Source organism: Passer domesticus, chromosome 1 (genome assembly GCF_036417665.1).
Source record: "Passer domesticus isolate bPasDom1 chromosome 1, bPasDom1.hap1, whole genome shotgun sequence".
NCBI lineage: Eukaryota > Metazoa > Chordata > Aves > Passeriformes > Passeridae > Passer > Passer domesticus.
The window spans coordinates 26,216,051-26,229,939 of record NC_087474.1 but is presented as its reverse complement, the minus strand read 5'-3'; the positions used below and the strand labels follow the sequence as shown (position 1 = coordinate 26,229,939).

The following is a 13,889-nucleotide window of genomic DNA, read 5'->3' as shown; positions in this document are numbered from 1 at the left end:
GAATCACTGATCCTACTGTGCTGAAATATTTAGGCAAGATGAACTCTTCAGTGTCTAAATTTTCCATTTAACAGTGAGAGAAATGTAAAGTAACAATAGTTTGGCAGAGCAGCATTGGGACACTACTGGGATTGCACTGCAGTTTAGAGATAACCCCAAAGCAACTGGGTACAGAAAATCTATATAACCCACGTTATTAATGACTACTGACTGACCTCTGCTTATCTTCACTGCCTTAAGGATGACATTGGAATCTTTGATTTTGTTCAAGCTTCATTATCTCAAATCTAGCCTGTAATAACTTAAAAGGATTCTAATGATATTTTTAACCTATCGTATTAAAATAGAACATTTCCGATATTATTTATCATCTAACATAGGATCACTGTATTGTTCATGTAGTGCAGTGTGAGCCCTAATACCTACACTGCATGCAAAGACTAAAGAATGTATCAGCCTAATTTTTCACTTAAACATTACGGGTAAGAGAGAAGAGAACAAATCCCTCAGGAAAGAAACAAAAACCAGAACATTAAGAGTGTGACCATAATATACTGAAGAGAGAAACTACACTTAATTTTCTCCAGGAAAGAGCTTCCATTGTGTATCACACAGGTCTCACTGGAAATGACAACAGTGGCTTACGTGACATTGCACCATGCCACATCGTGGATATCTCAAAGCAACACAGCCAAAGCTGACCAGATAGTGCACAAAGGTACACTGAAGCTCACTAATATCAGTACAACCATCAAAATCCTCAGCAGGAGGGAAACAGCCCTAAACTTGAACTTCCTATTTTCCCACCTAAAGCTTGCTTAATTATAATTTTCCAATCAATTTTCCACTCTATTCCTGCATTAAAATAATAAATTATGATTTAAAGCACGCAATTGAAGCTGAATACAAAGCTGTTCTTTCCTCTTAGAATATAACAAGTTGTTTAAAGCTCCAATAACATTTTAAAGGGGGCAAATGTAACAACATGTTAAATTCCAAATTGAATTTACAAAAATTAATTATTTTGTAGAGACTGTTAAAGAAAAACAATGTGTCTCATAAAATATACAGTAGTTATAATTTAATTGCTTCTTCCTCTCCTATCAATTCAAAAAATTGTTTCAGATTTTTTTTAATAAAAAAGAATTAAGCATTATTTAAGGAAATGCTTTTTTCTCTTTGTAGGAATGCAATTCAAACTTATCTGTCTTCAGAATATGAATACAAATTTGTACACAAGTGATTCTAAATGCCACTGCCTTCCTGCTTTCAATGCTGCTATTTTTCCAGAGAATATATCCACAGATCAATGACCCTTTCATGTGATCTGGAAATGCCAAAGAATAACACCTCAGGGAAAATACTGTTTTCACTTGAGTTAAAATACTAATTTTTACAACAGAAAGAAAGCATAAATCCTAAAATCTTTGAGAATGCCATCCAGAAAATGTACAGACCTGGCAAATTAAAAAAAAAAAAAGGAAGAGAGAACTAGTAATCTTTCACAGAAAATAATTTCAAAATAAAGCCACTGTAATATTAATGAATCTCACAGATTAATAAACTGCTCATTTGGCAGCATTCACTGTAGCACATTTTTGCATGTTTGGCCATTTTTTCTTACTGTTTATTAATTGCATCTACTTGGAATTGATGATCTCCAGGGTACCTATCAGTGCTTATCAAGACTGATGAATGCATCCCAGATGTTGGAGTCATGTGGAGGGTGTATCCATGCACAGGATCTGTGCTGAAACCCTCAATGTTTTCCTGTAGTGAACTTGCAGGCACTCCTGACAACAGAAATGCAGCCCACAGAGTAAATTCCAGGAGTATCTCTCCTTTCCCCTTTATCACTGCATGAGAAAGACATTCTTATGCTGATGTGTGAGAATGTACACATGATGGGGTATTGCTTGCTGCCCTGAGGGGTCTTTCAATTCTTTTCTCTGCCCCAAAGGAGACTTCAGTATCAGATTATAACACTTAATGAACTTAATGAAGATGGTGTGCTTTTCTCTGTAGTCCATGTGTAGACAGGATTCCTGAATTCAACTTTTTGGGTATTGGGGAAAAAAACCTCACAACAGCTATTTTCTAAATTTTTAGCACGCTTTTAAAATCTCTTTTAGAAATATGGATGAATGTCAGGCAGTAAATGAGAAAACTGCAGGCATTTTAATGGCAACTGCTTTGCTTATTACACAATAGATATTTCCATCATCTATATATAAAGTATCTTTGTGAAACCCTTTAAAACATGATTTCAAACCAATGAATGCCATTTTCTATTTGCCTTTAATTTCCTCTCAATAGTAAGTTCATCAGAGTGTAACAATTAACTAACTTAATTAAGCTAACTTAATTATGTTCTTTCATAGGTCAATATGTAGAGCTACTCAGATTAATAGCAGAGCTTGTAAAGTTAATCTTCTTGTATAATGCAAATGATGCCCACTCATGTATTAAATACCTTCCTGAGTAACAGATGATATAGGACTGAATGTACTTTAAAGAAGGGCAGAGACTGTGAAAAGGTTAAATAAAAAAAGTCTTGGATTTGTGGAAATTTTGAACAGATCTAATTCATTTTTAAAATTAATAATGTTCTTCTATGAAGAACCCTCATTTCATAAGGCCATTTACAGCTTAAATATACATAAATAAATTTTGACTTCAAAAGCAAAACTGCATGACAGCATTTTCTAGCCATCTTGCAACCTTTATATTTGGTTATTAAGAAGATTACATAAAACAGTCATGTGAGGAGATTAGCAGGAAAATATGAATGCCTAACTCCAGAGCATTTACATGCTTAACTGTATTTTCCAGTTTATTTTATGGAGGAACCACTTCAGTAGTCAAAGGTATTATGTTCCTTTTCTCAGTTCATTATTAATTCACTTTTAACACAGTTAGACTCTAAGGCTCTTTAGGCATGTGGCTTACCACTTTTGTTCTGAAATATTAATGGGAACTACAGCAACAATAATAATTACTTGTAGAAGCATGAAAAGTAAAATCAAACAAATCTCTTGAGTGCCAAATTATCTGAAAAGGTGACTCAACTCCCTTGTTTGATAAATGAGTCTGATGACTGGAAGACACACTATGACAAGAAGAGTTGGATTATGGGCCAAATCACCCAAAAGTAATTCCACAAGGAACCAACTATCAGTCTTTTTTACAATGACTCTGACTTAGATCCAGAAAATATTTGAAATGCATTTCAATCCCAGGTTTGTAATCTGCTGCAACTCTTCTGCTATCACTCAGAGAAAACAAAGAGGAGGAGTGCAATAAACATTATGCAATAAACACCTTCAGAACGTTTATTGTGAAGCAGCATAAAGGAAAAGACCCCAGAAGTATGAAAACCACCACTGCTCAGAAGCTTTAAAATCAGAAAGAAGTACTAAGAAATGCACTGGAGGGATCCATCCTGTGTCTACCAGGATATGGATGACACAGATTATCCAATATATTTTCTTCTCTTTGTTAAAGTATGCCATGGTGTTTGGTTTTTTGTTTTTTGGGGTTTTTTTTGTTTGTTTGGGTTTTTTTTTGTTTGTTTCTTGTTTTGGTTTTTTTTGGTTGTTTTTTTTTTTTTTGGTAGTGTTTTGCTTGTTTGCAGATCTCAGTATAGCAGCAGGTTCAGAGTACAAAATCACATTCCAGTATCACTATTGATATAAAAAATAACTAGTAAGTTATCACTTATTATTTTTCGAAGAGAAACAGACTGTTAGGTCCATACAGCATGGACATTTACAATTATTTTTCTGAGTGGGGAAGTTCTTCAGAAGTTAAAAAAAAATAAATTTGGGGTCAAGACTAAATATGAGTCCAACTCACCCTATGTCAGCCACTAGATCTTTTTTAAAATTAGCAATTAGAAAGAATGCATTTAGAGCAACAACTGTCTGACACAAATTTTCTAATAAATGCATTCAAGCCAGCAGCTACACAGAATAGAGGGAACACATGGTTAGGCCTATGGAATTTAGAAAAGAATGCACAGGCTTTTCATAAGCATAAGAGCTGTGCATTTATACATACAGATAGATATACAAATATATTTTATGTAATACATTCTTGTGTTCTTTAAGAGTGCAAATCATCTCTCTACTTCTTGATGGTACTTATTCTTCATGACAATAATTTCCTGAAATTAATTATGCCAGTGATGGAAATTCAGTTATTTAATAGTCTAATAACAGCAGATGGAAAAAATTATCACATGAGCATTATTACAAACTTTCCTATGGAATTACTTTCAATTCAATCATTTCAGAACATGTTAGATCATACTTTGTTTAAAAAGTAAAAACCTCAGTGCCATAAAATACTGTAAGGATGGACTGAACACATTGCTGATGAAATTATAGCTTTGGGTCAAAAAAAAATCCTTTTGTACTAACTTAAAATGCCAAAGGGACTTGTTGGGAAAGGTTTTAGCCCAAGATCAAGGAAGGAGGATAAATCAAGAAACAAGCTGCCAATTGTATTAACAGAAATCAAGCAACATTTCCTTCCCTTGTATAGGAAATAATGCAGTTAAAACTGAATTCTACAATCCTTTTAGGATGCTTGTACCATACTTATAACTAATGGCAGATTACTTGTGTGACACATCTTTTTCTATCAAACAAATCACTATACCTTACCTTACTTATGAAAAATGTCTATGCTCTATCCAGATAAACTGGAAGCACTGAATGTCTAATAGTTCAGAAACAGGTTAGAGGGTACCTATCTTAATCCTTCTTTAGCTAAGAACCACAACGATTTGCACAGCTTTTATAGTTTGAATCAGCACCCAAAAAGCACCACAGACACATTAGCTATTCAAGTTCATATACTATGAACACATCATTTATATTTTACCCTGAAGTGCTCTATGATTTATATGAGCTTTCTTTTTTCTTTTATAGGGGTTTGTTGGTTGTTGAATTCATTTTTCTATCCAAGAGAAAGGATAGGACAGCTTTTCCTCTGTATCTGTAGTGTTCAGGCAATGCAGACATTCACAAAGATCAGCTGTTAGCCTCTAGGCTTACACTATTAAACATGACTAATTAATTTGCCACAGGATTGGCAAAGGAAATTAATACACATAACTCATGTACTTCTATTTTACTTCTAATTAAACAAGAGAATATGCCTCTTATGAGACCTACATTTAAGGGAACTGTCAAAACTAGCATTTTCTTACTTAGATAACAAATCACTGACACCATCATTCCCCATGGAGTAAAGTGCTGCTTATGAGAAATGATATCAAGAAGACAAAGCCCACCCATCTTGCTCTTTAGACACATGAAAAAGGCAAAGTAAAATTACTTCAGCAACAAATCTCCACTTTCTTCAGCATTTCTTTATATCCATCAAAAACCAACTGAAATATATGTACCAATGCAACTGCCATATGCAAAGTGAAGCAGAGAAAACAGAATAAGGGTCATGAAAGCTGATACACCAGCCTTTCAACCTTATTGAACAATTGAAGTGTTATTCAAGCAAGTGTATTTGTACTTTTGAAACATTTTAAAAGCTCTGCATCTTAAATAATCACAACATCCAGAGAATTTCCTTTCATCTATTCATGGTAAAGAATGTGTAGCATCAGAGCAAAAAGAGAATACTAATGTAACAGTGATGTAGTTTTGAATTTTGGAAGTCTTGTGGGAACAAAAATACTACCTTAAGCATTATTATTGGAGGAAATCTGCTGCAACTATATAAACTGCTTGGAAGGCCTAACAAAATTACACTGAAATTAGGATGAGACACATCTATCTCCTTCCAAATGCACTGAAGTCTTCTTTCAATGCCACTTTTCAAATCCAATTCTTAAAAACCTCCAAGAAATATATATCATATTAAGTTATCAATCACATCCTTATTTTAGGATGGACACTAATTAAAATTATTCAAACATTAAAATCTATACAACTTAAATTTTATAGAGGCTTCCACAGCTTTTGGAAAGAAACAGTAAAATATCTTTCTAATTTTAAAGTCAGTTCAGTTACTTCATAACTCAAAAGGTTTCTGCATGTGAAATACACTGATGAATACACACACTTTCCTGAATCACTAGGAGATGATTCAGGACACCTGTGCAATTCACAAAAAATTCACAGTTGTCTAGATCTAAACACTCAACATGCTAATTATTTCTGCAGTGGCTTTTGTCCTATGCCCCCATAGCTGGACACTGTCCTGATCCAACACAGAATTAAATCTAACTTTAGAGCACCAAAAGTGGCTGGGAGGAAGGGCAGCAGTAGGAGGAGTGGATGACATTGTGCCTTCCTGTTGAGGAGAACTCCATATTCAGCCATCATTTCTATTAGGAGGAATGACTAGAAAGGCAAAACAAAACCTCATCTGAGTGATCAAATTACATCCCACAAATATCATCCTATTGATGACACAAGTAACCGAGTGTTAGATTTAGACTGTCCTATCTGAGAGAAAATCAAATTGTAAGCAGGAAGAAAAGTGTTTTATTCAAATTAATGTAGCAGCTTGTGGGATTTTCCATACTTTCTCCTACTAGAAGTTGTGTGTCCTCACATTTGCAAGCCCAAGACTTTTTGAACAGCACTTTCCACCACCTTCACAAATCTTCTCCACCTTCCTGAAACCCTTTGTTGTTAGGCACCTTGCCTGCTTTACTCTTTTCTCATATTTCTCTATACCACAGCTGCATTTGAGACATAAATTACACAAATAATGCACCAGTCAGTAGTCAATTCCACTTATTAGCTCATTAAACAGATACTGAAAAAAGTACCAGAAGACTTCAAACAAAATTAAAAATAAAAAGGCATTACTTTAATCCAAGCTCTGCAAACACTTTTTGGACCTGAGTTTTAGGGTGTAATTCACAAATGTTTGTTTATCATGCTGACTTACCCATGAGTAACTTAGATGGTTTGTTTCATGGTGGGTTCTGAATTTGCAAATTCAGCATACTGGTGCTCCCCTCTCAAGGTTCCCTGCAAATCCAACCACAAAACTCTTTCTGACTCACCTCTCTCTCTTTTGTACAAACTGCAGTACATATGATTGGAGAAGGTCTCAGTCCCTTATAAACCACATGACCCCACATTCAGTAAAACAGCTTCCACATGAGCTATTATTGAACTTTTTGAAAAATTTGAATGGTGTACTTCCATCTTTTGATTCTCAGAAGTTTCCTCTTCCTCACAGCTAAGCTGCTTTTATTCCACCAAAGCAAAAACTGTATACTCATCCTCCTCTTAGTCACCTTTTACTAACTAACCATGTTTCATTCCTCTTTCTGCAAGACTTTTCCTCTCTTTTTATTTTTAAACATTATCTGTGCTTTCAATTTTAATTTCTCCAGTGGAGTGAAGTAAGTTGACAAAGCTGACAATTAAGAGGCAGATCCCACATCTCTCCACAGTCTAGAGGTCCCTCTGCTACACAGGAATACATAAAAAAGTATTACTAAAAGCTTGTACTACTCTAGCTTCAGGACTGCTTAGATGTGATAACCTGACTTTCTATCTTGGAATATGCAGCGATATCCCAAAATAAGTGAATCTACTTGGTCTTATTCCAGGAAACAAGAATTCTGCTGGCTTCACACTGTGCACCTTCCCTCTTCTTCAGGCAAAGTGACAAGACTATCAGAGAAATCAAGATATTTCTCTAAAGGCTGCACTAAACTAATAAATGGCATTGTATTTCCTATGACTAGCACTTCATACTCTCCTTTCCTGTGAAAATTAAAGTCAAAAGAAATCTCAGAAATAAACCCAGCAAAGACTAGTCTTTATATACCTGGTACTTGATATATTTTGAATAGTAATAATACCAACTAAACTGTTTGAATAAGCCAAGATTAAGTGTTAAGCTACTACAAAGGAAAAACTTGCATCTCACAGGAAAGGTTAATTTAGGGATAATAATGGTTCTCTGGGACGATGACTGCCACCATGAAATGAAGTTATGAGTCTGAATTCTACAGACAACCTCTCCTGCAGCTATAGTGTACAATGACAGGGATGCACAGAAAACACCCTAAGTCATTGGCTGCCCTACGGAACTACCTTACAAGCACCTTTGCTTACAGCAACAGAAAGTATGAACTTATGACCACACTACACCACTTTTTGAAACCAAGAGAACAAAGAAAGGCCCAATCTCAGAAAGAGTCTTTCCTTCACACAAGACAGAAGTAAGACATATTGAAATTTTGTGAAGGATGATAAAAGTTTTTTTCTACCTACATACCTATGTACATATTCTACTTCTGACTCTTCTGTGCAATGAAGTTTATTTAGCCAGAATCTAACAGAATCTCCTGTTACTGTCAAGGCATGACAGACAGGAACGATTAAAAAAAAATCCTAATTACTGACAGTAAGAAACAGTATTTAAAAAGTAGCATATATTATGGAGTATACTTGTAGGTACCATTAACAATAGTCCTGAGTTTTACCTTAGTCTTGCATGCTGTTTATATGGGAGTATAAGACTGAGCTGTAGCTTTAAAAAGTCTCTGTTATTAGTAGTACAACACTAGGCATGAAAAACAGAGGTAAATGTGTATTCCCCAACAGTTAATCTTGGAAAAAAACAGACACAGAATGTCCTACCTCTTCTGGACGTTTCTGTGCCACCGATACCAGCTCTTCAGAGCTACTTCTTGAGGTAGAGGGTACCACGTTACCTGGGGCCTCTGAGACCACCTCATTTGACGGCTCGGAGTCCTGAGGGCAACAGACACAAACAGACCCCTCAGCAGCGTGTTGATGTGGCACGCCAAAAAATGAGAATTTCCAGAGGAACTGTGCTTTAAGCACAGTGAGAAAAATAAAAAACACTTGAGGTCTGAAACTCTACTCTTTTTATTCTGGGCAACTTCTTTTGCCCGAGTAAAAAACATGTCACATATTTTCTCTTGAAATAATAGTATTTTCTTCATTAGAGCATTTTAAGGCTTTTTAAGCAGTTACAGCATTTCAGAATTGCTAAGTTCTGAATCAGCATGGTTTTTTACCCATACCTACCCCTGCTCCTGAACTGCAAGGAAGGGATTATTACATTTTGTCCATTTATGGCAGGAGGATGCTTCTGCAAAACAGCTGGGCCATGCTAGAACAACCCCCAACAAATGTATTTTACCTGTCACTGCAAACCAGTATAGCACACAACCTGGTAAAGTTAAATAAGTTAGTAGAGTTTGCTATCTTTTAGTAAATTTAACATTACAGTAAAATAAATAAAAATTCTTAAGTAATTTACATTCTATTTTCCAAATTGCCTTGATTTTGCCAGGAAACATGACTTAATAATTCAAAATAAAAGCGACTTTAATACCTTCACTGCTTCACACAGAGGCTTTGATAACAGCATAGACTGAGACATTTTAATGCAGAGAAAAAATTCACTAGTCAGTACAATCTCTACTGTGCTTGTCATAATGCTCATTACAGAAGGTATTTTAGATGTCATCACTTAGCAAGCAGAGTATGTGCTTTTGATATATCACTTTCTTTTTACATTCACTAATTGCAGTGAAATCAAGATTATACTTTTGGAAACTGCAAGCTGCAGAGCTCATTATTAAGTTTTCAAACATAACAACCTGTAAGAAGTAAATTAAAATTTCATAATGATAATATTCAGCAATTGCAGTTTAGCCCATTGCATGGAAAGGGAAAAAGTGAGCACCGGTCCAACAAGCATTACTGAATCACACAGAGAATCACATCTGGTGAGACCTGATACTGCAAAAGAATTAACACATGGAGGAAGTTCCCAAAGACTATAAAGTGGAAAAAATACTTCTGTGCTTAAATATTTCTAATTAAGATGTTTTACAACATTCTCATTGCATCACCTCTCTGTGACTTCAAAAAAGGGTGCTCTGGGCCATTTTGTGACATGACACTTTAAAATTTGAGGAAGATATTTTAGGAAAAAAAATAGCTTTTAGTGAAGACTAAAGAATACCATCGATTAAAATGTTAACAGTGAAATCCAACTGCCATTGCACTGAACAATTTTATGGGCATAATGCTGGATCTGTGGAACAAAAGAAAAAATGAGATATCTTTGAAGACTATCAGCCAAACAGAGTGAGCTGCAAGGAGAAACATCTCTAGCATTCTGATAATAAAAGTCTGATTGTCCCCATGCTATATGTGCCATCAAAAGGAAATTTACATCATGTTCATCCTGACAGTTCACTGGTTTCCCTGGACTTGTACAGGCAAAAATCTTCTCTCTCAAAGGCCACCTCAGTTTGGTCTCAGTGAACTATGATGAGGAGGACATTTTTTCTTGTTTACTCAAATAGCCATGAGCTCACTCTGAGTACAGAACAGTACTGTTTTCTCCTTGAAAAAGTTAAATCAATGCCATTTATCAGCTCAATATGTTTCCAGAAGCTCTTCTGCGCTTCTTACAAAAACAAAAGTAACAAACACATCTGCTGGAAGAAAATTATACACTTGTCTGAATCTGTTGGTTCAGTGATTTTTCTCCTTGAATTCTGCTTGTATTTTGTACCTGAACAAGCTTTTGTTATGCTGCTATTACCTGTGGCCAGATAATGGTGGCAACCATTTACAGTTGCTTGCTTTTTTCAAGTAATAAACAGTGTTTTTCAAAAATTATCTGAGCAACTGCAATTTGGTAAGCTTACATTCCTGTTACATTCCTTTGTCTCAACAGGTCCAAGGATTCTTTTTTGTATCAAATCTTGAGCATCTTCTTTTCCAGCAGCTTGGCTATCCTTCTCCTAAGAACCAGCTGGCTAATTTAATACTTCTATTTTTAGAAAGATGGATGGAAGCCTAATTTACTTTATTATTCAAAAACAAATCCAAGCAAATATGCCTCCCTTTCCAATTGCTCTGGTTTTATAATCTCTTTTCACGTTGCTAGTTGGTCAGAGCATGGTGCTAATAATGCCAAGATCCTAGGTTTGATCCCAGTATGGGCCACTCACTTAAAGAGCTGAACTTGATGATCCTCGTGAGTCCCTTCCAATCCAGACTATTCTGCAATCTAAATATGCAACACAGGCAATCTATGCTGTTCTGAACTAGTTTGACTCTATGTGAAATACAGCTTTCAGATAGAGACATATTCAGTAAGTGGAATGAGATCCTTTCATGGATGGTACCACAATAAAAATGCTGCAAGGTGCAAATGAGAACTTTTACAGAGCTGCTCCCAGGTGTGTTATGAGTAGGTGGCTAAGTGAGCAACAGTTTTGGCTAGAAATCCTGGTACTTGTACTCCGGCAAGCAGAACAACTGGAGAAAGTATTATCATTTACACTTGGAAAGGCAAGAAACCACTACCACTGACCTGCATCAGTATTTTTACCAGGGAGGGGTTAAAAGGAAAAATATACTTCAAAAAGTATTAAAATTTACTGTTCTAAAGTCACTTTATTATTTTTTCAAGGTCCTTCATGATGGAAACAATGACAATGGCATTATCATTGATCTGTCAGCCTCAGCTATAGCAGTGATGGACGTGGTGGTTTATGGACATATAATTACAGTAACTATTTTGGTACATGTCTTTTCTGGTGCTTAAGCCCTTCCCACTTCATTTACTCATTATTATATTTTCTAAACTACACATGAAAAATCACAAATCTGCATTTTCAAGTCAGACAGATCAATACATAGCTTTATAATGGATCACAGTATTTAGTTATATTAATTTAAAAATATGGGGAAAAGTTACTAAATGGTACTTCCAGCTTCCTTAAAATGTAGAAATACTTTGTGAAAATGTAAGTGCATTATAAAGAAATAAATTATAAATTCTCAGTAATAAATTTTTTTCCTGAAAAATGCATATTTTGATCAAAGCTCCTCAGAACATGAACCTTCTTGGACTTACAAAACCTTGAAGAGGAAATGAAACGTGTAGATATTCTGCTATGTTTATTCAAGAAAGATAGCCCTGCTTTTATCTATGGCTCTTTTCCTGTTACCTAAATGCTCATGCAGTCTAAGATAACACAACTGCATAGGCTTGATCAATCTCTTTTCTGCAAAAAATCATATTTTAATTATATACTGACAGTATTCAGTTCTCTTCTTCCCTTCACTCCAATTGGTGTATTTACTCTTTGCATCTACCATACAGGAGCACACATTGTGCTTTCAGTTTTGTGCTTTTCTGTGCAGAAGGAACACTGGCACAGTATGCTGAAGAATCAATAATGCATACAGAACAGATGTGGATTTCATCTGCAAGCCACATGAAAGTGATAGATTTCAAAGGGAGATGTTTATGTTTTATGCTATGCTGATGTTGTGACTTAATTTAAGAATTTCATTATTCTCACATTTTGCTTTTCAAAAACCAGACCTTTAATTCCAGATTGAGACAGGTATACAGGTATGTATGGTATATGTAAACAGAATACAGATATGTATATACAGACATGTGTAGTCTGTATATACATACACAGCCAAAGCACACAGTGAACATCATGGTAGCAAAATGTTGTATTTACCAATCCATGTTACTGTCAGCACAGATATTGACTTAACAAAACAGAAACCTGACATTACTTCTCATTTTAAAGAAAATGAAAAAGCAATGTATATTTTTATATTTTTAAACTGTGTATAAAATACTTTCCTAAAAAGCTCAAGAACTTCCATTTGAAACATGATGATGGAAAAATAGTGTATTACAACAAGTGTTCACACCAGCCTAACAGCCACTACTTTTTCTGCTACTGCTTCTTTAAAACATAACTAAAATGAGATTGAAACAAATCCTTTATAGATGATTTCAAGCTGACAGGTCTGAATATATTATGTTAAGTCTGCATCATTTTTCATATATCATCCTTTACCTTGGTCCAGTTGAGAATTACACAAGTCATAAATTAGCTTTAAACAAGTTTTGAATCAGCCTGGAACTAGTTTTCAAATTAAAGAGCCGTCAGTATATTACATCGTACTATCATTTTATTACCCCAATCAATTCTGTGTGGCCTGAGGTAGAAAGAAAATGGATGCTGTCTTCATTTGCAAAGGGTTTATCTCTCACACCAGGCTGTGAAAACATGACTGCAGTAATGAATTGGACGCCAAAGTTACTAACAAAGACTTCTAACAGTAACAAAGTAGAAATAGTTGTCCCCCTTCAGACTTACGAAAGTGAGGGGGAAATAAAGGCCCTTCTGAAACATGAAGACAGCTTCTTACAGTTGAAGCACTATGGGATGAAATTAGCACATTTTTTATTGAAGTGCTAAAGTGCTGGTAGCCTCACAGAGTGTTATTTCCAGTGCTGCACAGAAAAAGCCTTCCTGGGTCAGACACACAGTGCCTCTCCAGCCCAGACCACGGAACATCACCCCAGCAGCACAGCAACCACTCCTACTGTTCTTATTCCCACACCCCAGGGTATACTTTGAAAGCATTTGCAACATCTTAGCCAGAATTTCAGAAGATCTGCTGCAGACAAGGTATCTGTAGCTCACCACAGTTCATAGGTGGCCAATGCAAATCCCCAAGGAGAAACACAGAGTTTATCTCAATCTACTCATGCAAGATCAATCACTTTGCTGTTCCTCAGATTTTACCCTGGGTTAGTTAATGAAGCAAGAATATGGGCTTTAAACTTTTAAGTCATGCTCCACAGCCGTAATATTTCCCTTTGTCTTTTATTATGCCTTTGTCATTCTCTTCATGCTGCTTTTATTCAACATCTGACAATATCCTCTCTTCTTCTGCCCTCTCCAAAGATGGGAAATTACAAATGCAACCTCTAACATTCATGTGCTAACCTCCTATGCTGCCAGTCACAGAGGCAACGCTGTTGTTATGTCCTTGGCTATTTTCTCTCTCTGGGGAAGGGGA

General features: G+C 35.6%; 1 protein-coding gene across 3 annotated transcripts in view; it reads right to left on the bottom strand.

Annotated features, from left to right (window-relative positions):
• Positions 1–13,889, bottom strand: part of PHF14 (PHD finger protein 14) — a 159,422-nt gene that overhangs the window by 25,429 nt on the left and 120,104 nt on the right. Inside the window, exons 18-19 of one of the 3 annotated variants that reach the window (XM_064411201.1) lie at positions 8,637–8,750; positions 6,925–7,007 (exon numbers count right to left, since the gene is read on the bottom strand). The exons of 1 other annotated variant lie outside the window; for it this stretch is intronic. In XM_064411201.1, the coding sequence (XP_064267271.1) occupies positions 6,936–7,007; positions 8,637–8,750 (186 nt within the window). In that variant the 3' untranslated portion in view covers positions 6,925–6,935. The remainder of the gene's footprint in view (positions 1–6,924; positions 7,008–8,636; positions 8,751–13,889) is intronic. One more of the 3 variants, XM_064411191.1, reaches the window with a different exon arrangement.